Raw genomic sequence first — 23,751 nt, 5'->3', positions numbered from 1 at the left:
TGCCCTGAGTGGGCTGCCAGCTCACCGAGACCCCACGCACGCACGACAGAAGGAAACGCTGCCCCAAACTGAGCCGTCCCCGGGTGAGCCACCATGATCTGTGGGGGTGTCAGAAGTCAACCACCAGGCCTCTCTTCCTACACCCTCTTTGGGAGCTCCACTGGAACTGGTGTGGCTTCCTAGCAGCATGCAATCCCCCACTGAGAGACAGGTGGTGGCTGTGCGTGGAGGAAGGAGGGAGAGTCGATCCAGGACTCCTGCATGATGGACGGGAATTCTGCCCCGGGAACCGCCCACATCTCCAGGCTGCGTGGATGTGTGGATTCTGGAATCGGGCGTCTTTGTGAAGAAGACTGTCAACAGTCTTTGCCGATCACCCGGTTTTCCAGGATAGGAAGCAGCCCTGAGGGATTACTTATCCTGAGCCCCTGTCGCACGTCTGGCTCTCACTGTGCTGCTCCTGATCCAGAGAGTCTGCCCGTGAACCCAGCAGGCAGATCACATAGCGAGAGCGCGTCGAGGAGAAGGGGAACAGGTTCTGGAAAACAGTGATGCTCCGGGGCTTGAGCGTGGGGTCCCTGGCGGCCACAGCCTTTGGGAGTGACAGAGGATGCCAGGGTAGAGAGAAAAGTCAGATGGAGGTGGTAAGCCAACGCCATAGGGTTCTCTGGTGAAGAGGAGCCACGGAAAGGGCCTGGGCAAACTTAGAGTGGCTGTGCCTGGGAGCGGGCGGTAGAAGCATGGCTGTCCTTTGAGCGCTTCTCAACCAAAGGGTGGGGGGGAGCAGCACAGCACGTGGGAATTTGACAATTCATTTCTAGAAACGCTCACTGACCTTCTTGCAAGGTACCTCCCCAGATGGTAGGAGCCACTATCTCAGGGCTCCTACAGCAGTGGCTTGCCCCAAGGGCTCACAGCAGAGTGATGGGGACAGCATAACTAGATTTGACTGCCTTAAATCTTGCCTTCGCCACTGGAAATGAACGCAAGCAGAGTCCACTCATGGCCACCTCTGGCCTCAAGAGCTTTGTTTCTCAACACCATTGATGCTCCTCCACACCGAGGGGCTACAAACCCCATCCACCAGCTCCTGCTGCCCCAGGTACCCACCTACAGAGGGGCTGCCCTTCACAGGCTGGCTGTGTTGTTGTTGTTCTTGGGTGCATCGAGTCAGGACGGCAGAACAGAACACTGCCCGGTCCGGAACCATCCTCACAATTGTTCACTGGAGCCCACCACAGCAGCCACTATGTCAACCTGCCCTCTTTGTCGCTGACCTTCTACTTGACCTTTGCCAGTATGATGTCCTTTGCCAGGGTCTGGTCGCTCTTGGAAACGTGTCCAAAGTACGTGAGGGGACATCTTGCCATCCTGGCTTTTAAGGAGCACTCTGGCTGTACTTCCTCCAAGATGGATTTGCTTGTTCTGCTGGCGGTCCATGCACCTTTCAATAGCCGTGCCAGCACCACAATTCAAATGCACTCCCTCTGCGGCTGCCTTCCTTATTCAGTAATCGACTTTCACATGCACATGAGGCAAGAACTACTTTCCATATGTTCCAGAGACTCGCTGGTGAGACACTCATTCGACTTCATTTGAAATACTCTCGCCATGACAGTCCAAACCACCCCATTCCCAAGCAGATTCATATGGATGTAACTTGAGTTTGCTCAGGAGTCCTGGGTGGTGCCGATGGTTCAAATGGAGGTTCACGTGCACGAGAATTGGAGGTGTGTTGGGAAGAAGGCTTGGCGACCGTCTGCTTCCAAAGATCATCGTCGTTGAATGTTCCATGGAGCTCAGTCCTATTCTGAAGCACATGGGTTCCCATGAGGCAGAATCAACTCAATAGCAACTGGGTTGTTTGTTTGTAGACCAGAAAGTCTGTGAAAGGATATTACAGTAACACTCAGTCTCACCCAAATTCCTCCACTGGTCATTTTGTGACTGTCCCTTTCTCTTGGGGAAATCTGACGTGCAAAATATAAAAATCACCAGGTTGAAGACACTACAGAGTTTCCCAGGTAGCCTGGTTGAAAGAGACCAATTCCCAGAGAGACAGACAGCACTCTGGATGAGCCCGTTTGTAAAAGCCACTTCCCCTGGTGCGGGGTGTGCAGGCTGCTGGTTCTTAAGCTTGATGTTAGAACCACTGAACAAAGGTATGCAACTTTAAGACGTGGAAGCCCACGGGGCCTGGGTCACACCTGTGGAGCTGGAGAGGCAAATTTGGGGTTTCTCCCCCCTCTTTTTTGGCAGCTGAGGCAGCCAGGATTTGGAGAGCTAAAATCCTGGAGCAAAGGGGGATTCAAAGAAGTGAACCCAAATGTTACTGTTGGTTTTCTTCCAAGCATTTGCTGATTCTTAAGCTACAGGGGCAAAAAGGCAAGAAGGCAAGTTAAAAAAAAAAACATTAAACAAAAGAGCAGCTTGTAATAGCCTCAACATGCAGGAAGAGAAAAATAAGAGAGAGTCTAGGACCAAGGAGGAGGGCCTGGTGGAGACTTCCGGGCTACACCAGTCCTAAGAGTCCTTGTATGGTGTAAACGGTCAGCACACTCAGCTGCTAACTGGATGGTTGGGGCTTCGAGTCCATCCAGAAGGTAGGCCCAGTGATCTACTACTTAAAACTCAGCCCCTGAAAACTATACAGAGCACACTTCTGCTGAGTTACAAAAGCTTAAGCACATCTTCAAGTCTGCTCAGTCCAATTGATGGAAGCGATTGGTCCGCCATTCTAGCTGCTGGCCAGAGGCTTAGAAGGGTAGATTAATTCGATGCAATGTGAATCTATATGCAGTGGTCTGGAGACCAGGGAAATCTCACCATTTGGAAAAAGAGAAAGAAGTTTTGAGTGAATAAAGCAGAGATTTGGCAGAGAAGGGTGAGAGATGCCATGGGAGAAACAGAGTACGGATTATGATGATTGCTGGGTGACCCTGGAGGAAACAGGAAGCCATTGAAAGGGTGGGGGGAGTAAAACACGATTGTGTTTTACAAAGAGTCTCCAAGCTGCGCCGAGGAGAAGGCATTGGAAGGTTGAAGACAGGGTCTAGACAAGAGATAACGGCAGCCTGAGAAATGATGCTGGAGATGGAGAGAATCGGGCAGATTGAAGAATGGCTTAGAAGAGTCCAGACTCCAGTGTAAGATATGACAAAATAATAATAATTTATAAATTATCAAGGGTTCATGAAGGAGAGGGAGCGGGGAAATGAGGAGCTGATATTAAGGGCTCAAGTAGAAAGCAAATGTTTTGAGAATGATGATGGCAACAAATGTACAAATGTACTTGACACAATGGATGTATGTATGGATTGTGATAAGAATTGTATGAGCCCCCCAATAAAATGATCTTTTTAAAAAAGAAGAAAAACATGAATGATAAGGGCAATGAATGTACAAATGTGCTTTACACAATTGATGTATGTATGGATTGTGATAGGAGTTGTATGAGCCCCTAATAAAATTATTTATGAATAAATAAATAAATAACAAAAATAGAATTTGGTAAAATAAAATTTTTTAAAAAAGAAAGAAAAAGAAAAACATGCTACCAAGGGCTCAAGTAGAAAGAAAATGTTTTGGAAATGTTGATGGAAGCATCTGTACAAGTATGCTTAATACAATGACTTGTAAGAGCCCCCCCCCATAAAATGATTAATAAAAATTAATTAATTAAAAAAGGAAAAAAAAAAAAGAGTCCGGACTCAATCAGGTAGACTCGTCTTGTGGTGACCTTTGAGGACTACTTGGGTTTAAATCCTGCCTCTGTGACTTATGGGGAACATCACAAGGGAGTTTTTAAAAGTTCATGGAAATTTTTCTTGAATCATTTTTATTGGGGGCTCTTGCAGCCCTTACAGCATTCCATACATCAATTGTATCATGCACATTTGTATATATGTTACCATCATCACTTCCAAAACATTTTCTACTTGAGCTATTGGTATCAGCTCCTCTTCTCTCCCCGAATCCTTGATCAATTATATATTGTTATTTTTGTTTCAGATCTTATACTATCTGTTGTCTCCCTTCACCACATTTCTGTTATTCGTCCCTGATGGAAATTTTTCATGAACTTTCAATTCCACTTTTGTACTAGCTTTTTGAAGCCCCCCTCATACTTAGTGCTTCTGCAACTTACTTTCCTTTTCTGGAGAGTAGGAATAATAAATGTGCCTGCTCACTGGATTACCGAGACAGAGAAATGAGATTATTTACAATAGTTACATAAGGGAGGAAATATGCTCATTTTGAGGAAAGATAAATGAGATCGTTCACATGCTTCAAACTATCCCTGGCATCTGAACCCCTCCTCGAATTACTGCGTTTGGAACTCTCTACTCACTTCATTGGGTTGATGTGCATAGTGGCCCATAGTCACTGTTCTCATTCTGACCTCACAGTCACAGACGAAAACTGCTGCATCAGGTTTCTGAAACTGTAAATCTTTATGGAAACAGACAGTCTCATCTTTCTCCTGGAGAGCAGCTAGTGGGTTTGAACTACCAACCTTATGGTTTAGCCGCCCAATCCTTAACCCATTGTGCCAGAGATCCTGCTGTTTGGGGGGGCAGATATTATAATGGTAAGCACAGTGCATTGTGCATGTGCCAAAGCCCGTTGGACAGTTCAACACAAAAGAATGAATCCTGCTCTGTACTTCGAGCATTAATTAATAGGACTGTATCAATATTTGTTTATCAATTGTAGCAAATGTACCAGATGAATTAAGGATTTTAGTAACAAGGGAAACCATTGTCGAAGGAAGAGTGCGGCATATGAAAACTGTACATGTTACCCATTTTCCCATAAACCTAAAACTGAGCTACAAAGCAGTCTTTTTATAAAAGAATAATCAATGTGTGTGTTCTATCTCCTGACTGGACCCTGACTGATAAGACTAACCCGCATTGAAAAGCAAAACATAGAAAGAAAAACCAATACTGAAAAGGTAAATCCTGTTTTGTGCATTCTGCCTTGAGACACTAAGGAGACATGCAGAAAAAACTGTCTGGTAAGAAACTTGGTAATGAGGTCAGAAGCTACATTTGGAGTTATTAAAGAGATTTCAAAGTTGAAGTCTTATGGCCTCTAAAATCTTAGTACGTGAAACATGTATTTAAATATCACGTCAGTGAGATGTTGGTTTTATCTTAACTTTTTCATAAGCGCATATATCCTAAACAAATCAATATCTCTGTGTGTAAGTAGCAGCACATCTCATCAAAAGCTTCAAGGTGGTTTCCCTCTGCATAGGTTAGGTAATGTTGATCTATATCTGTTAAAATTTTCGAAGCTAAATGAGGGTAGGGTTAAAAAGAGCCAAGCTGTCTACTAATGAGATGACTAATGATACCCCCCACTTGCAAGGCTAACCTGGTGGAAGCAAGGGAGTAATTAGTCATGCTAGCTCTTCTGGATGCTGGTTAGAATCAGAACTCTAATTAATGCATCAAAATCCCAGAGCATAGAGCATAGCACTGAAAACTAGCAAAGTGCTAAAGTGTCCATGTTATTTGGAAACAATGAAATAAAAAGTTTGAAAGAGACTGTCATAGCTAAGTACCAAGCTGACACTGTTGGAAGCAAAAGAAAAAGGAATTTTAAGTCCCACAAAATAAGACCAAGCCTGGCAATGGAGCAAGATGCTAAAATGTTTTTAATTGCAAAAGGACAGAGAAATGTCTATCAGGACGAGTCATAAAAGAGCTGTGCTTGAGGGCAATATGCCAGCATGAAGCAGGGGATGAAGAGAGAGGTCTGCAGGGCTGCCCCAATCCCAGCTATGTTGACCCCTTCCGCATACGATTGTGCTACAGAGGACAGCACTGAAGATACAGCCCAGGGAGTGTGGCCGGTCTGCCCTGACCACATGGGAGCAAACTAACAGGGAAAGAGAGAGAGAGAGTGGACTGCATCCTGGCCCACCACGCCCCAGGACAACATTCCTGCTTGGATCAGCCAAGGCACAGAGAGGATCATGGGGCTGGCCCCACCATGAGACACAGCATTCCCTCACTGACCCACAGCGCTGCAGGGAACAGCACTGGAGACACAGTGCAGGTTTTGTGCCTGGTCTCACACACACACACACACCAGCGTGAAACACAAAGGGAGGGCAACAGAACAGCAAGGGGGAGCAAAGCAACAAAGTCCCCAAGGAACCCCGAAAACAGACTTCAGACTTGGAAGGTAGGGCTTGGCACCTCATCAGACTGGATCAGAAAACATACATGAGGGTCAGCAGACAGACCTAGAACTATTTATAGGAGCCCCCCTTTTTTTCTTTCCTTTTTTTATTTCTATCTATAGGAAATAGGCAAGACAAACAATCCAGAAAAGAAAACAACGGGACCAACAGTTCCCGGGGGACAGGGAGAGGTTAAGGTAGCGTAAAGGGAGAGGGGAGCCAAAAGACCCAGGGACAAGGGAACAACAAGAGATCTAAAATCAATGGCGAGGAGGGTGTGGAACCCCTAGTGGGGTTTGATCAAGTGCAATGTAGTTGAGGAATTACTAAGAGCCAGATAAAGGTCAGACATGATAGTGGGACAGGAGGAAAGTAAAAGGAAATAGAGGAAAAAACTAGGAGGCAAAAGACATTATAGAGGTATAAATCTAGACATGTATATATGTAAATATATTAATATGTAACGATAGTGATATAGGTCTATGTACATATATTTATATGCTAAGTATCAAGGTAGCAGGTGGACATTGGGCCTCTGCTCATGCCCTCCTTCAACACAAGAACACTTTGTTCTAATAACCTGGCATTCTGTGATGCTCATCTGCCCGACACAATCACTGAAGTCAAAAGGGGTACATAAGCAAATGTGGTGAAGAAAGCTGATGGTGCCCGGCTATTACAAGATATAGCATCTGAGGTCTTAAAGGCTTGAAGTTAAACAAGCGGCCATCTAGCAGGGAAGCAACAAAGCCCACATGGAAGAAGCACACCAGCCTGTGTGACCATGAGATGTCGGGGGGATCAAGTGTCAGGCATCAGAAGACCCAAAACAAACATTCATATCAATGTGAATGAGGGGGTTGGAGTAGAGACCCAAAGCCCTTCTGTAGACAATTGGACATCCCCTCACAGAACAGTCACAGGAAGGGACGAGCCAGCCTTGGTGGAGTATAGCACTGACAAAACACACATTTCTCTAGTTCTTTAATGCATTCTCCCCTGCCCCCACTATCATGTCCCCAGATCTACCTTACAAATCCGGCTAGTCCAGATAAGAGCTCTGGACACGCAACATATGTGCCAATGTGCTTGTGACAATGGATGGATGTATGGATTGTGATAAGAGTTGTACAAGCCCCCAATAAAATGATTTTTAAAAAAAGAGCTCTGGACACATGGAATCCAGGACAGATAAACCTCTCAAGAACGAAAATGGAGTAGCAATATCATGAGGGTAGGGGGAAGGTGGTGGGAGAAGGGGGACAAAGGGGGAACCGATCACAATAATCAACATATAACTCTCCTCCATCACCACCCCTGAGGGGGATGAACAACAGAAATGTGGGTGAAGGGAGACAGCAAATGGTGTAAGATATGAAAATAATAATAATTCATAATTTATCAAAGGTTCACGAGGTGGGGGGGGGAGGTGATACCAAGGGCTCAAGTAGAAAGAAAATCTTTTGGAAATGATGATGGCAACATATGTAATACAATTCTGTAGACAATTGGACATCCCCTTATAGAACAGTCACAAGGAAGAGATGATAAAGCATACAAGTTTCCTCTAATTCGTTAATGCTTCCTCCCCACCCACTATCATGGCCCCAATTCTACCTTACAAATCCAGCTAGATCAGAGCATGTGCACTGATACAGATAAGAGCTAGAAACACAGGAAATCCAACAGGACCAATAATGAGAGTAGCGATACCAGGAGGGCAGGGGGAAGGTGGGGGAGAAAGGGGGAATCAATCATAATGATCTACATTTAGCCCCCTCCTGGGGCGGGGGGTGGAAAAGTGGGTGAAGGGTGACATCGGTGAGTGTGGGATGTGAAAACATAATAATTTATGAATTATCAAGGGTTCATGAGGGAGGGAAGCGGGAGGGAGGGGGAGTGGAATGAGGAGCTGATGCCAGGGGCTCAGGTGGAGGGAAAATGTTTTGAAGGTAATGATGGCAATAAATATACAAATGTGCTTGACACGTATGTCTTGGATATATGTATGGATTGTGATAAGAGCTGGTTGAGCCCCCGCCCACTTGTGTGTCTGCCTCTTCATCTTATCTTAAAGTAGCAAGCTATGGGTCTAGCCTTAGTTATAGATATACAAGGAGTTAGCAGGAATGGAGCCCAGCCCTCAGGGAGTGAAGCTGGGTTTGAGGGAGTCAGGAAGTTAGAGCTCAGACTTGGTTGACTGAAGTTTACCTCGTCTTCCTTACAGAGTTCCAAGACAATTGCTGGACGTCACATTATCTTGCCTTAACACGATCAATTTTATTTCCTTACGCTTGGGGCATGTTCACCAAAAGTATTCTCTAAAGCACAACCTGTGAAAAACACCCCAGACAAATAACTTCTAACAAGCAATTCCTAAAACTGCACAGACTAGAACGCTGGCCCTTGTTCCTATTACGTAGCACGCGGTTAAACCATTCCAAGTAGCTGGGTCATCTTTTAAGAGCAACACAAATGGAGCTTCCCGACGTCTGGCTGCCACTTAATTCCAAAATGGGGCAGCCATTTAGTTGTGCCCGAAGCCTCCTTTTCTCGAGGAATCTAGGTACCAAGTTGGTCCCTTCCCCTTCTCCAGGATGTGAACCCAGTAGCCATAACTTGTCCCTTCGTTCCCACAGTTCTCAAAAGTTTGGATCTACTGCCCACACATAAATAAATAAATAAATAAAGGAAGGAAGTTCCATCAGCAGTTTGCAAAGGAACAATTTGGAAGAGAAATATATTAAATCCCTGGGGAAATTAAACCCAAATAATCCAATAACAGCTTTACAAAATTAACACTAGACCATGAATTGAATTAATTGCCTGCTACTGTGGGGATTTTGGGCTACCAGGAGCCCAAACAAATGAGCCCAATGTTGTAAGTCGCCTTAAGAGAGGCAGGGCATCGGCCACTGTAGCCTTTCAACTTCTGATTTCTTCTGGAATCATTGTACAGAGAAAGGTCTTCATGGTCCATCTCACGCCTCACATTAGAGTGCGTGGGTGAGACAAGTGACAGTGTTTGGTGCTAAAGCTGCAACTATATGACTGGCACGCGTTTGTAAATTCATCCCTAGACCCAGCTCACTCAGAAACAGTCTGCCAACTCGTCAATTCGGACAGAATAGAACTGCCCTGTGAGTTTCCAAGGCTCTAGACCAGCGGTTCTCAACCTGTGGGTTGCGACCCTTTGGGGGTCAAACGACCTTTTACAGGGGCCGTCCGATTCATAACAGTAGCAACATGACAGTGATGAAGTAGCAACGAAAATACTTTTATGTTCGGGGGCGTGGGGTCACCACCACACGAGGAACTGCATTAAAGGGCCGCACATTAGGACGGTCGAGGACCGCTGCGCTACACTTTCATGGGAACAGAAAGTCTCATCTTTCTCCCGAGGAGCCGCTGGTAGTTTGGAACCACTGACATTGAGGTCAGCAGCCCGACACATAACCTGCAATGCCACCAGCTGGCTGCTGCTGTCGTTATGAAGTAGGTCCTGCCCCATAGTGGCCCGATGTACAACAGAACAAAATGCCGCCCATCCTGTGTCAGCCCCACAATTGTGCTGGAAATCAGCGGAAGGTCATGTTCTCCTAAAAGGGTTGAACAGGCAGGTGCCTGTGCGAGTGAAATCGTTTCTCGAGCGCCTAGAAGCTCTGAAACACGCACCTTGGCATTTCAGGAAATGTACTTTTATTTCTGCAAATTCCTTTCATGGGCCACAAAGCCAGTGTGCCTGTGGTAATGAGAGATTATCCAAATACTATGGACCAACACCCGCATGTGGGGGGACTTAACCAAACCTCTGCTGGGGTCCACAGGGGTTTCCTGGAGGAAAGCAGAGGCCGTCTGCCATAGAAATAAAATCCTGGTGCTTTACACAGATTCACCAGAGAAGGCCCAGCCTGGACGGGCCTCCAGCTCCTCCAGAGGCGGCCACTTTGTGCACGTGCCTGAGGGTAGGCTCCTCCACTTTCCTCGCGTGACAGCTGACATTTACTCTGAGAGCCTTTTAATAACCAAACGGCATTTTACAAAATGTTTAATGAATGACATTTATTTTCCTATTGCGTGACTCTAGATTCTTTTCACATTCTTAATTGTGTTTGACATTTTGAAAATAATATGCCTAACCCTTTTGTGTGACTTTAAAAAAAGGGGGTGCGGGCAGACTGAATACTTTTTTTTCTTTGAACTCCCCTCATGAATTGACGCAAACACCCCAAACAACATCGTTTTTAGGGCAAGCTCAGAGAAATAGTGCATTCTGTTTGTCTGGAATCTTGATTACTATCACCCCAAACCTGCCTAATTAGAATCTCTTTCATAACGAGGAAAATTATGTTCAAAGCTAATGGATTTGTAAGCAGAGGCATTCCTGACTCCCCAGAATAAATGAGCCACATTCTTTACATGCATGCTTTTGTTTCCCACTGTAATGAACATCGACACGGAAAGCATGTGGCTCGATGTCACGGTGTGCAGACACTTTCCTTTGTGTTGTAGCCGGTATAAAAGACCACAAGCTCCCTGCCTGTTAGACACGGAGCTGCGCATCTGAACTTAATTTGGGCTGGTTCTCACAAAATGGAAATGATTGCATCCACACGGTTCGTTGTGTTGGCCCTAGCCACTGCAAGCCTGCTGGCGTCGAGCATCTTTTGTGCAGACGATTTCGCCATGCACCATCTTCACAGCAGGGAAAATGCTGACAAACGTGCTGAGGTGAGTCCTTTTAAAACGGAGAGCGACCAGACTGACCAAGTAATGCGCACTTGGTAAAATGTGAGGGAGGACCAAGTCCACTCGTGCTGTGCTTTGGGTTAAACGTCAGCCTGGCTGTGACAGGGTCGAGACAGACGGAACTCACATGACGGAGCGCAGTGACAAAGGGCCTCGGGACGAGTTGAGCAGCGACCTAAAAAGGGAGGGGGATTCGGGCTCATTTTACTTTTCTTCTTTAAGCTTTCCGAGATTTTCCAAATTTTATGACGTGGATACGTATAACATTGGACAATCAGAAAGCATCATTTAAGAATCTTCATATGGACTGACTAACATGATAAAACAAACAAAATAAAAAATATAAACTGCCACCCATTCAGTTCGGCCACAGCAAGCCGATAGGGCAGAGTTGAACTGCCTTCATGGGTCCCTAGCCTGTGAGTCTTCAGAGGCAGACTGCCACGTGTCTCATCCACAGAGCAGCTAGCGCTGCAACCCAGTGGCCTTGCAGCTAGCAGTCAAGTGTTTTAACGGAAGCCATCGGGGCTCCTTCCTGGTAGAAGTAAACCTAGCTAAAGGTTCACTAGAGAGTGGTGTGTCAGGGGTAGGGTATCCCAGAGAGACATGATGTAGGGTCGAACAAAACTACTACCTGTGTCTGCAGACATTCTCGTGGAGTAGAGCTCAGCGAACAAAGGGGAAACAAGGTCCTGCTCGGCCCTCAGCAACCATTCCCCAGGACCTACCTATCGTCCGCTTCCAGGCCTCGGCCTCTTGGGTCTTTAAAAAGGAGACGAGACACGGCGAGTGGGGGTGAAGCTTTTCTAAAATCAAAACATGAAGTATGTCAAATATCCCATCAACAAAACGAGTCAAAGAACGGAAAGGGAATGACTACAGTAAAACTTTTGCTTCATTTTAATACTTCATTGTGTTCCTGCTGCTTGAACACATTGCTGTAGTCACTATATATATTATTAATATTTTATAGTTGTCTTACAATAGTCTAGGGACTGAGAAACTAGATTGCTTTAAGCTTAATGCAAATTATTTATGAAAAATTCTGCACATGAGCACACAAACTTTATCGCCTTAACTAATCGGCAAATTAAAGTGTGAATTTAAGTTGATTTGGAGTTGAAGAAGTCTGTTGCTTTGTAAAAATAAGAAACGATGATAATGGTCATATCTAATTTTAGCACAGAGGGAACCCCAAAGGGGACCGAGAAGGAAGCTTCCATCTTGAAGAATTGAAAGATTGGGACCCAAAAGGCATCCCAAAGATGAGTCTACCGGCCGTCAACAGAATTCCACACGCGGCTGCCAACCTGCCGCTGAGATTTGGGAGGGCCATGGAAGGAGGAGGTGTTGGGCCGATGACCACCTTGCCTCTGAGGTTTGGAAGAAATATGAAGGGGAGCATCTTGAGACGTGTCCCTAACCTGCCCCAAAGGTTTGGGAGAACGGTAGCGGTCAAAAGTGTCACCGGGACCCTGAGTGATTTAATCCAACAATCCATGACCTCACCATCTGTCGACTTCCTCTACTCCATGAGCTGCCTGCCCCAAGAATTCCAGAATCCTGACCTTCGAAAGCACCCAAGGTAAATGCCTAGTGACCCGTGATAGCAAGTTGGCCTAGAAACTTACAAACATCACATCTTCTCTTTTTTTAAAAAAAATCATTTTATTGGGGGCTCGTACAATTCTTATCACAATCCAGCCATCCATGTGTCAAGTGCATTTGTAATCTTTTCAAAGTGAGTGTCGAAGAAGGAGAACAAAAAAACCATGGGAATACACCCCTCTGTGTGGAGGGGGCTAGGTATCCAAGCACGGCTATAGGTACAGACTACTGAGCTGAGCTGTCCCGCACCTGAGCACCGGGCTCACATGGTAAGTCCCTGCAAGGACACGAGTGGGCATTTCCCAACGTCGCGTCTGGTGTCTGATCCCTGTAATATAGATGGTCCCAAGTAAGGGAGCACCCACAGCACCAAGATTTCGATCTCCGTCACCCAGGTCTCAAAGTCAGGTTTCTGTCCCCAAATTTTACCAGGCCTTTTCCTTTTTCCTGGATCTTGTTTTATAAATGAACACTGATATCATTCTGTGCCTCAAATATAAGTATTTGTACTCAATATCTGAGCCCAGGAGACACACTGATTAAGAGTTTAGTTGCTAAACTGAGAGGTGGGGGGTTCGACCCTACCGGCAGATCCGTGATAAAAGGCCTGGCGATCTGCTCCCATCAAGATGACCGTCTAGAGACCCCGCGGGGCAGTTCTACTCTACCCTATAAGGTTCATGTGAGTTCAAACCCGCCTGCCAACGCTGAACGGCAACAGACACAAACCAGAGTGCGAGGTGCTGTGACAAACTCAAAATAAGTTATCAGCTACCTATCTATTATTACCTAGTAGAGAGCACAGGTAAAATAAAAATGCTTTCACAAAAGCTTGAACATGACAGTCTAATTAAGACCGGAAGGACGGAAAGTGGCAAGCTGTATCTATATCGCCTTATCAATAAGACTTTCTCAAACAACCCCTGGCTCTCTTTCATTGTATTTCTCTCTGTGGTATTTATCCCCATCTGACATAACACTGGAGATGTAGTGGGTTACAAGGTGGGCTGTTAACTGCAATGTCAGCAGTTCAAAACTGCAAGCTGCTCCAGAGAGAAAGATGAGGCTTTCTACTCCCATAATGATCTACAGCCTCAGAACCCCACAGGGGCAGTCCTACCCTGTCTTATGGGATTCCTGTGAGTCGGAATTGACTCGATGGCAGTGAGTTTGGTTTGGGCATATTATAGTCTGGGTGTCCCACCTCTTTGCTAGAATTTCGGTTCTCTAAGTCCCCAAACGTTTGCTCCTCGTCCTGTCCCCAGTGTGCCTAGAACTATGGCTGGCACCTACTAGGCCTTCGCCTTTTGCAGGATGAATAAAAGGATATTAGATGGCACTCATGGAGTCCCACTGAAGTTCAGACAAAGCAGGGTTCTTTCCCGGCTGGTAGGAATCTCAGGGCATTTCTTGAGTGGGGCTTTGAAGGGTGGCTCTGTTTTGAATGTTCTAAGAGTGGTAGGAGAGGAGAAGATACGCAGAAGCAGTAAAGTGAGGTAAGCCAAAGACCGCTGGGGTAGGGTTCAGCAGGAAAGCTCGAAGAGTTTGCCGGGGCAGACGAAAAGAAGGCTCCACAGGGAAGGCCAGAGTACAAACATTTGGGGTCTTCACCGGGATCAGGAGAGCCGTGCAAGTTTCTGCTGGGACATTGACACGTTATACCCAGGTTGAACTTGACAGCTGATCAGATGGTGGGAGCTGGATGACGGTGTGGGAAAGGTGAGCCAACAGGAAGTTTTGTTTTGTTTTGTTCGATCTGAGGACCATGCCAGTTGTCGTAGCCTCATCCATAGCCTACTCATCTCAAGAGCAGCACAATTCAACTCAAGCATAATTAAGCAATTAGGAGCATGGTCTGTCTTTTGATAAGCCTCTCCAGGCTCTTGCTGTGATGAATGAGACCGTGTTGTATTGCTTACCTTTTAGGAAGCCGGTGTTCAAGAAAATAGACGATGCAGAACTGAAACAAGAGAAATAAGAAAGCTGGGGCTTCCCCTGAAGATGTCACCCTGCCGGGTCCCTCACCTGCCAACAGTCCCCCGAGAGGCAATGAAGCGTCATGGCCCTGGTTGGCATGGCGCTGAATTTTTCCTTGGGAGGAGAGGGGTAGCCCTTTAAAGATGAATAGTAATGTACGCTGGAAATAATCATTGTCTAAATCAATAAAAGTATATTGCAAATATTAAAGCAGCCTCTGGTCATGGCGAGAGACAGAGTGACTAACCACGTGACTAACCAGTTGCCAACGAGTGGATGCAGCCTCAGGGCAAACTCGTGTGTGTCCCAGTAGAACTGCACTCAGTAGGGCTGTCGAGAGCTGCCTTTGCAGAGTTAGACCAGCAGCCTTTCTTCCCAGCCTCTCGGGATGGGCTCCAGCCTGTCTGTGAGCACTCCAGGGCATTCACCGGTGTGCACCAGCGGGCGCTGCCACCTTGAGAAAAGTATTCGATCACAGTGGAGGAGGAGCCTGGCAAACATGTTGATGAAAAATGGGACAATGTCACAGAATGGCCTGGTTGAGGAATATGAGGAAGCTTCTAAAAGCTCGTGGAAAAAAGAAAATGAAATGATCATGGAATTTTCCCACGAACTTTCTGAAGCTCCCCTGTCGGTGTACATGTAATTTATAAACATATAGTCATGCACCCATGCAATTTCCCCCATTAGAGCAACTGTTAGTAAGCCTTTGATAGGTTCAAATGTAAAACCTGTTATCCCCCGTGTCCATTTATAATAGAAAGCAAACGCTTCGATGTGGAGAGGGTGGGAAAAGGGGTCATGACTTTCTCTCTCTCTCTTTATATCTGGACATTAGCCTGCTGTTGTGCCTCCTTTCTCCTCAGTTAATATTTCATGACTTGAATTCATTAAATAAAAAAATCTGGTCACTCTTAAACTAACCATCTATAAGCACAGCACACCACATCGCAAACGCACAGTGTATTGACTTTAGTCATAGGAATATGAAGCCCTTCATCAGATATAACCGGTTCATTGAACAGCCTCTGGTCCGCAGCAGCGCAGAGAGGAAGTGGCTTTATTGCTCTCCCATCTGCCCCCAGCTGTGCTAAGTTGTCTCCTCCCCCTGCTGGGGAGAGATCCCTTAATGATCCCCTGAGCAGATTCTATAACTTCCTTGGCCACTTTTCGATATTAAAAAACTCAGTCACGTCCAGTTCAAGACACAACCTCATAGCCAATGCTGTTTCCCTTCCCCCACAGCTGGCTGGGTTGGTGGCTGGAGGAACCTAAGGTTAGGGACCAGGGGGTCTGCTCTTTCTCGCTTCCTTCCAGTGGTGTTTGGCTGCGAGCAGAAAGGTTGGCAGTTCAACCACCCGCCTTCCCCATCAGCCGCTCTCCCGGAGAAAGACCTTGCACCAAGATAATAGTTAAGAAAACCCGAGAGGCAGGCCGACTCTGTCACAAGTTTGCTACGAGTTAGAATTGCCTGGAACGTACCCTTCCTCGCATCAAGGTGGGATGGTGAGATGGGAAAGGGTCGGCCTCCAGGAAAGAGTCTTCCCCTCCTAGCTTCTCCAGGGTGTTGTAGGAGGTGGAATGGAGGTCAAAGCCATTGATTCCTCAACAGGTAAGTTCCTGGGGACATGCCATCGGGACCTGTGCACCACCCAGGTCACTGACCTGGGAAACCTCCAGACCATTGCTTTCTTCCGACGACCTTGACCATTTTCCTCATCCCCTCTTACTGCTAGAAGGAAAGGCTCACGCTGACACCCTTGAGCTATAAATAATGCAGACATCCATAGGTGGGACTGCTGACTCTATCTATCCCACATCTCTCCCGATTCTGTCCCCTGGCTTAGGAGGGCCGAGGGAAGGTCAACAGGTTCACCGTGCAGGCAAACAGCAGTCTGGGGATGAAATGACAGCTCCCTCTTCACAAAAATGTCTCACTTGCTTTGAGTGATTCTCTGGCTTCATGGGAGAGACAGCTGTAGAGGCCTTTCGGACCCTAAACTCACAACTACAATCCCCAGTTGGTACAAACAGTTCAGTGTTTAACTATTAACTGAAATGTTGTCGGTTCGAATGTGTCAGAAGTGCCTCAGAAGAAAGACCTGGTGATCTGCCTCCAGCGGTCCACCTTGCACCCACTCCCTTCACATACGACTTAAGAATTCTAGGTCTACTAGACCCAGAATGATTTAAGCTGTCAAAGATTTCATCTTGCTTTGATCCATAATCAAAGCTCACAGATACAGCAGTCCAGTGGTCAAATGGTGTATTGCATGAGGCAAATCTGCTGCATCAGACCTCTGTAAAGGGTTGAAAAGCAAGGATGTTACTTTGAGGACTAAGGTGCGCCTGACCCAACCATGGTATTTTCAGCGGCCTCATATGCATGTGACAGTTGGACGTTGAAAAGAGAAGACCAAAAGAGAATCCATGCATTTGAACTACGGTGTTGGTGAAGAAAATTGAAAGTACCATAGACTGCCAAAAGAACAAAACGGATCTGTCTTGGGAGAAGTACAGACAGAAAGCTCCTTAGAAGCAAGGACAGTGAGACTTCATGTCACGTACTTCGGACATGCTGTCAGGAGAGACCAGTCCCTGGAGAAGGACATCACGCTTGGTAGAGTGGAGGGCAGTGAAACAGAGGCAGGCTCTCAATGAAATGACTGACACGGTGGCTGCAATAATGGGCTGGAACATAAGAACAGTTGTGAGGATGGTGCAGGCAGGGCAGGGCTTTGCTCTGTTGTGCAATAGCATCACTGCTGGTTGGAACCAAGCCAGTGCACCTAACAACAGATTTGGGGTTTGGGTTAAAACTTCACTTTGGGCATCTTTTATTATAACAGTGTACCTTTAAAAACAACAACAACAATGGTGGATCTCTTTTGAGAAGGAATGTTCACAGCTGCTAAAAACATGATGTGTCCTCTGACTCATTACATGCTATCAGTGTATTTTTCTGGGGTGAGCATTCGTAGTTCCCATGAAGATGCCCAAGGGGGCCTGTGATCCCAGAAAGCTTAAGAATCACTGCAGTAGAAGATTTTCATTGCCAAAATTATTTTCAATTCCAATCGAGTTCAAGTGGTAATGAATGCCATCATCTGACTGGTTATCGACTCAAGGCCCCAAATCCAAAACCACCAATGATCGCTCAGTGACTGCTTGTTCTTCTTCCAGAGACCACACTGGAATAGCACAGAATGAAAGTGAGGTGGTAGCAATACTCCATTCTCTGCCCTCTCCCTCTCCCAACGGTTCCCATGGAAACCCCACAGGGATTGGTCCAAGCCTACCTCAGCTGGCCTGCGCAAGTGAGCAGAGTGTGAAGGCTCTGGAACAGTGGTTCTCAACCTGTGGGTCGCCACCCCTTTGGGGGTCAAACGACCCTTTCACAGGGGTCGCCCAATTCATAACAGTAGCAAAATTAGAGTTATGAAGTAGCAACAAAAAATAATGTTATGATTGGGGGTCACCACAACATGTGGAACTGTATGAAAGGGTCGCAGCATGAGGAAGATTGAGAACCACTGCTCTGGAGGAAGGCTGGTGATCTGACCCTCACGACCAGTCCAGCAAAGACTGTCACAGAAGGAGACTTCCACCGGATCTCAGGTCCCCATATCACCCATCATACTGTGACAATGACCTGAAGGTGGAGAGGAACAAAAAGTACTATCTCAGGGACAGCTGTTCCACGAAGAAGAACGAAAGGCCCATGTTCCCCCAACAGTGACCCACAGAGCAAGAGAGGAGAGGGTGAGTGCCGGCCTCCGCTTACTCCCTTGTGGTGTTTTTTTCCCCAAGATCTTGAAGCCTTACCTGACATCCTTCTTTTGGAACCTGCGATGTCATGGTATGAGCATTCCCAGTGACGAGCTGTTTCTGAAGACAGACTTGCCTGTGCTCGTCTCTCCAGCTTCGTCAGCCTTCTGCCTAGCCAGTCAAGTTCAGATGCAGCTGGCAAGACACATGGAACTCGTGCCTGAGCTGGAGAAGCCATGTGGACCTACCCTGATGCAACCGGACCCCTGAAGCCAGAGGAGCCACGTGGGACCCCTGCCAGCGCTGAGATGCTTGCAGCGCCACTGGACCCAAAGACTTTCTACCTACTGCCCTGTGAGCGTCCTGCATGTGGCGTCATTGCGTGTGTTTCATGAGTCTGAAGAGGACTTTATAGATTGGTATGATATACGGGCTAATATTGGACTTATGGGCTTGGACTGGACTGGGTTGAAATGCTTTCTTCATGTGCAATAACCTTTTATATAAAACTCTCTCTTATGGGAACCGATTACATGGAACTGTGTGTGACCTCCTCCCTGGGGGACAGACAACCAAAAAGTGGGTGAAGGGAGACGTCGGACAGGGCAAGATATGACAAAATACCCATTTATAAACTATCAAGGGCTCATGAGGGAGGGGGGAGCGGGGAGGGAGGGGAAAAATGAGGACCTAATGTCGGGGGTTTAAGTGGAGAGAAAATGTTTTGAGAAATGATGTACAAATGCGCTTTACACAATTGATGTGTGTATGGATTGGGATAACAGTTGTATGAGCCCCTAATAAAATGTTAAAAACAAAAAACAAAAAAACTCTCTCTTATACACAAATGAGTTTCTATGGATTTGGTTCTCTAGTCTACCTGGACTAACACAGTCCCCGACAGGCAAAAACCAAGAGGCATGGGAAAGAGCCCTGGTCTCCACAGAGGAGGAGCAAAGCAAAGAGGTGCTTTTGAAAAAAAACACACCACCCCTTCACTTCCTCGTTCATGTCACTGATTGCTCTGGGCTGGAATTAGAGTTTCTTCATCAGACGGGTTGTGTCATCCCCTATCAAGCAACTAGCTTTGTCTGCCCAGTATAGATAGATAGATAGATAGATAGATAGATAGATAGATAGATAGATAGATAGATAGATAGGTGTCATCCTGCCATGGAGAATCTATGTACATCAGAACAAAATATCACCTAGTCCTGCACCATCCTCACAAATTTTGTAATGTGTGAGCTCATTGTTGTAGCCACTGTCAATTCATCTTGTCAAGGCTTCTTCCTTTTCACTCACTGCCCCTCCACTTTACCAAGCATGATGTCCTTCTCCTGGGACTGGTCTCTCCTGACAGCATGTCCAAAGTACGGGACCTGAAGTCTCACCGTCCTTGCCTCCAAGGAGCATTCTGGCTATATCTCTTCCAAGACAGATTTGTTTTCTCTTTTGGTAGTCCACAGTACTTGGGATATTCTTCACCAGCACCGTAGTTCAAAAGTATAGATTCTTTTTGGTCTTCCTTATTCAATGTTCAACTTTCACATTCATATGAGCCTACTGAAAATAGCATGGCTTGGGTCAGGCACCCCTTAATCCTCAAGGTAATCCTTGTTTCAACATTTTAAAGTGTTGAGCATAATGTGTGTATATATGTATATATGTTCATATCATTTTTTTCCCTTTCCTGAACCAGGATTTCTTAACAACAGCACCGTTGACATTTTGAACCACAGTTTGGTTGCTGTGAGGGGACATTCTATAGAATTCTGTAGCATTTTTAGTACCATCCCTGGCTTTTACTCACTAGACCCAGTTGCACCTCATCCCTGACAGTAATGACGACCAAAAATGTCTCCAACGAAGAGAATCACATGAGAGGCTCATGCACAGAGTGGGAGGAAACAGGTGGAATGGAACTCAAGATCATGAGCGAGACCACGCTTACTGGTCTGGTGGGATAGAGATTAGTACAACCCCTGCGGCCGTGGCCCTTGGTCACAGGCTGGGAAGTGGACTCACTGCTACGGCTCAGTTTTCTGTCATCGAGTCAATGCCAACCCATAGTGACCTCATAGAATGGGGTAGAATTGCTCCCGTGAGATTCCAAGACTGTAACTGTTTACAAGAGTAGAAAGCCTTGTCTTTCTCCCTTGGACTTGCTGGTGGTTTCAAACTGCTGATGTTTCCTGTTGCAGCCCAATGTGTAACCACTGCGCCACCAGGACTCCCTGTAGACAGGGCTGGAAGGAAACAATACCAATAGTGTGGTGTTCACACTTTAGGGTAACCTACCATTTGAGATCAAAGGGACAGCATTGACCCAGGGACAAAGATCGGAAGGGTTCGGGAAGGGGGAGGAGCGGAAACAGGAATCCGAGGGAGCAAGCGGATAAGAGATGTTAGATTTGGGGGTTTGCAATGAATGAGATGGAGGGGGAGTGGGTATGAATTGTTGAATGGAAAGTTGCTCATGTGTTCTGTTAACCTTCATTCAATTCACAAGAAAAAGCTTTGTTTTTCTTTTCAAAAAATTTATTTTGATTGAAGAATGTTTTTGTATGTGGTGTTTAAAAGTATCTCACGCCCTGCCATCAAGTTGATTTCGACTCAGAGCGACGCTATAGGATAAGGCTCCAACACAGCCAAATGTCCATGGGGGGAGGGGGCAAATCTTCCCCAATTGTGACCCACACAGTCCTGATCATCCTTCTATTTCCTCTACAGCTTAATGATTATTTCACTATCATCAATGTGGTTCTACCTCATAGCGACCCTGTGGGCTTCTGAGATTTTAACTCTACAGAACTAGAAAGCCTTCTCTTTCTCCCACAGTGCAACTAGTAGATTGGAACTGCTGACCTTGTGGCATAACCCACTACACTACCAGAGTTGTTTACTAATAAAAACTCATACTCTCTGGCCCTCAAACATGTTGACGTTTGTTGTATTAAGACTCAAGGGGTTTTTTGTTTTGTTTTGTTAAAAATGAGTGCACTGGAGCACAGGAATAAATGCTAAATGTTTTACAATATGATACACAGACTTCAGGAGGCCTGATAATACTGTTGGTACACATTGGACTGCTACCAACAAGATTGGCGGTTCAAACCTACCAGCCGTTCTGTGGGAGAAAGTTGAGGCTCTCTGCTCCTGTAACGGTTTACAGCCTCAAAAATCCTACCTCTCAATGGCAGTGGGTTTGGGGTGTTTTGTTTAATGTGCAGATTTGAGGGGTGGGAGGCAGGAAGCAAAAGGCAGGCAGGCGATGTTGGAAATTTGGGCCAACAGAAGTTTCTGGTAGCAGTCCGGTATAAGGAGACATATATTTCAGAACGGCGATGACAAGGAGGCATTTCGCTCGCGTAGTTTTCCTGAGGGAGGCCTAGTCGACGGCGATTCTGATGCTATTTTAAAGCACGTCTCTGAGCTTCAGCGTTCCAGCATACTGTTCTGACAGCCCGAGTTTACTTTGCATCTTGTTTTCCCTTGTCTTTTTCTATTGCGTTTCCTTGCACTTAGCTTCCTAGACGACGTCATGATCATCGTTGAATGGATGCTCAAAGATAACTAATCGAAACAGTTGCTCCTAACATCCACGGTGCCGTTGTCCTGCCGTATTCTAACACTCACATAACACGCCCTCGCGGAGGTGAAGCAGCACCGCCCTTTACTCTCATCCTAAATATAGGAAGCGGAAAAGGAGCCAGACCCAGAAATTACTATGAGAAACGGGAGTGGAATTAACTGATACCTACGTTACTGTCTGCATAAATTCTTTCTAGGTGGAGGTGGGAAAATATTTTAATCCTGAGGAAAAATGATCTCAGAGTTTATTTTACTGCCTGTCAGGTTTCCAGGCTTTGCATACTATGGTTAATAAAGCACAGAACTATTGTCTTTCTCTTGTCAAACATGCCACCATGCTAACTAGCTAGAACAATGCGCCAACATCTTTTTCAAGTGGCTTTTAAAATAGTATATAGCTTTTCCATGGTAAGTTAAAAAAGGAAACCTTTCTCTTGTTTTTCGGACACCATTCACACACTGAAAGTCAGGCACGGATGTAGCCGACGTTGCAAAAATTATTCTTAGCCACTAGAGGGCGAAGCAGGCACCGCCTTTATACAAACTTCTCAAATCTTAAGCACAAACTGCCGCTACCACCCCCCAAAAGCCAAAAGGCACAGCAAACATCTTTCAGATCTTCTTGTTTCATACTTTACACAATCTACTGTTCATTTAACGTGGCTCAGTCGACAACATGAAGTTTTTCAATTAACGCATAATCGCTTAGATTTTTTTAAAAATATTTTTATTGGGGGCTCATACAACTCTTATCACAATCCATACATACATCAATCGTGTAAAGCGCATTTGTACATTCGTTGCCCTCATCATTCTCAAAACATTTGTTCTCCACCTAAGCCCCTGGCATCAGCTCATTTTTCCCCTCCCTCCCCACTGCCCCCTCCCTCATGAACCCTTGATACTTTATGAATTATTTCGTCATATCTTGCCCTGTCCGACGTCTCCCTTCACCCACTTTTCTGTTGTCCATCCCCCAGGGAGGAGGTCGCATGTAGATCCCTGTCATCGGTTCCCCCTTTCACTTAGATTTTAGAGGTGGCAAAATAAAGGTTTGGGATTGTTTGTTCTTGGTCCTTGGGGACTCTTGGGAGGATCCGGCTGTTGTTATCCGTGGTGGGGTCCATCCCACCGCCTGGCGACCCCCTGTGCGCAGAGAGGCACAGAATGCTCATGAGGGCTTTCAAGGGTGTCACGGCAGTGGCTCTGCGGGCCTGCCTGTGGTGGTCCCTCTTGAGAAGTACACTGAGATCACACCACCGCCCTTTCGGCCAGGTGCTGAGCGCTTTACCTCTGACCACTCAGCAATTCCATTAGCATCAGGGAATCAGTCATCTTCCTGGAAAGGGGGGCTACTTAAACCAAACCACAGCAGGCTGTAGAGACCCTGCAAGATTTTTGTTTTTCACCTTTAACTATCCACAGTCGATGCCGACTCGTGGCAACCCTGTAGGACCCGGCGGAACGTGCCCTGGGGGCTTCGGAGACTGTCACTCTGCAGAGAAGTAGGGAGTCTCCTCTTTCTCCCAAGGAGCGGCGGGTGGTTTCCACTGTTGTCCTCGGAACTGACAAAACGGTGTAGTCACTAAAGTCAGGACACTCTGGACGACTCCGATATTTACAGTTGAATCTCAACTTTTAAAAGCCAGGGTCGGTCTGGTTGTGGCCTAGAGGCTTTCATTCCCTCCTGCTTTACCTTTTGACCTCATTCACTTTTGCTCCCCTCCCAGTTAGCCCATTCACCTTTGAGTAAAGAAAGCGTTTCTTTGATTAGAAAGTGCAAGCTCACGATGATTGACATAGAGCCCCTCCCAAGGGGTCAGACAACAGAAAAGTGGGTGAAGGGGACAGCGGTCATG

The 23,751-nt window shown here is 46.3% G+C and overlaps 1 protein-coding gene across 1 annotated transcript; it reads left to right on the top strand.

Moving 5' to 3' along the window:
* The first annotated feature begins 10,789 nt into the window (after positions 1–10,789).
* On the top strand, positions 10,790–14,531 carry NPVF (neuropeptide VF precursor). Its single transcript, XM_004702727.1, has 3 exons — positions 10,790–10,927; positions 12,127–12,530; positions 14,480–14,531. Exons 1-3 carry the CDS (start codon positions 10,790–10,792, stop codon positions 14,529–14,531), a joined length of 594 nt encoding a protein of 197 aa, XP_004702784.1.
* Positions 14,532–23,751: the final 9,220 nt, after the last annotated feature.

Source organism: Echinops telfairi, unplaced genomic scaffold (assembly GCF_000313985.2).
Source record: "Echinops telfairi isolate 266 unplaced genomic scaffold, ASM31398v2 ScPeMD7_23;HRSCAF=83, whole genome shotgun sequence".
In the NCBI taxonomy this organism is placed as follows: domain Eukaryota; kingdom Metazoa; phylum Chordata; class Mammalia; order Afrosoricida; family Tenrecidae; genus Echinops; species Echinops telfairi.
The sequence above is the reverse complement of the archived record's forward strand: the minus strand, read 5'-3'. Positions and strand labels throughout refer to the sequence as shown.

Bases quoted from the DNA above. Each gene is read 5' to 3' on its own strand.
- NPVF (XM_004702727.1), top strand. From the start codon at position 10,790: ATGGAAATGATTGCATCCACACGGTTCGTTGTGTTGGCCCTAGCCACT. The intron at 10,928-12,126 runs GTGAGTCCTTTT...ATCTAATTTTAG, and splicing joins ATGCTGACAAACGTGCTGAG to CACAGAGGGAACCCCAAAGG. The intron at 12,531-14,479 runs GTAAATGCCTAG...CTTACCTTTTAG, and splicing joins GACCTTCGAAAGCACCCAAG to GAAGCCGGTGTTCAAGAAAA.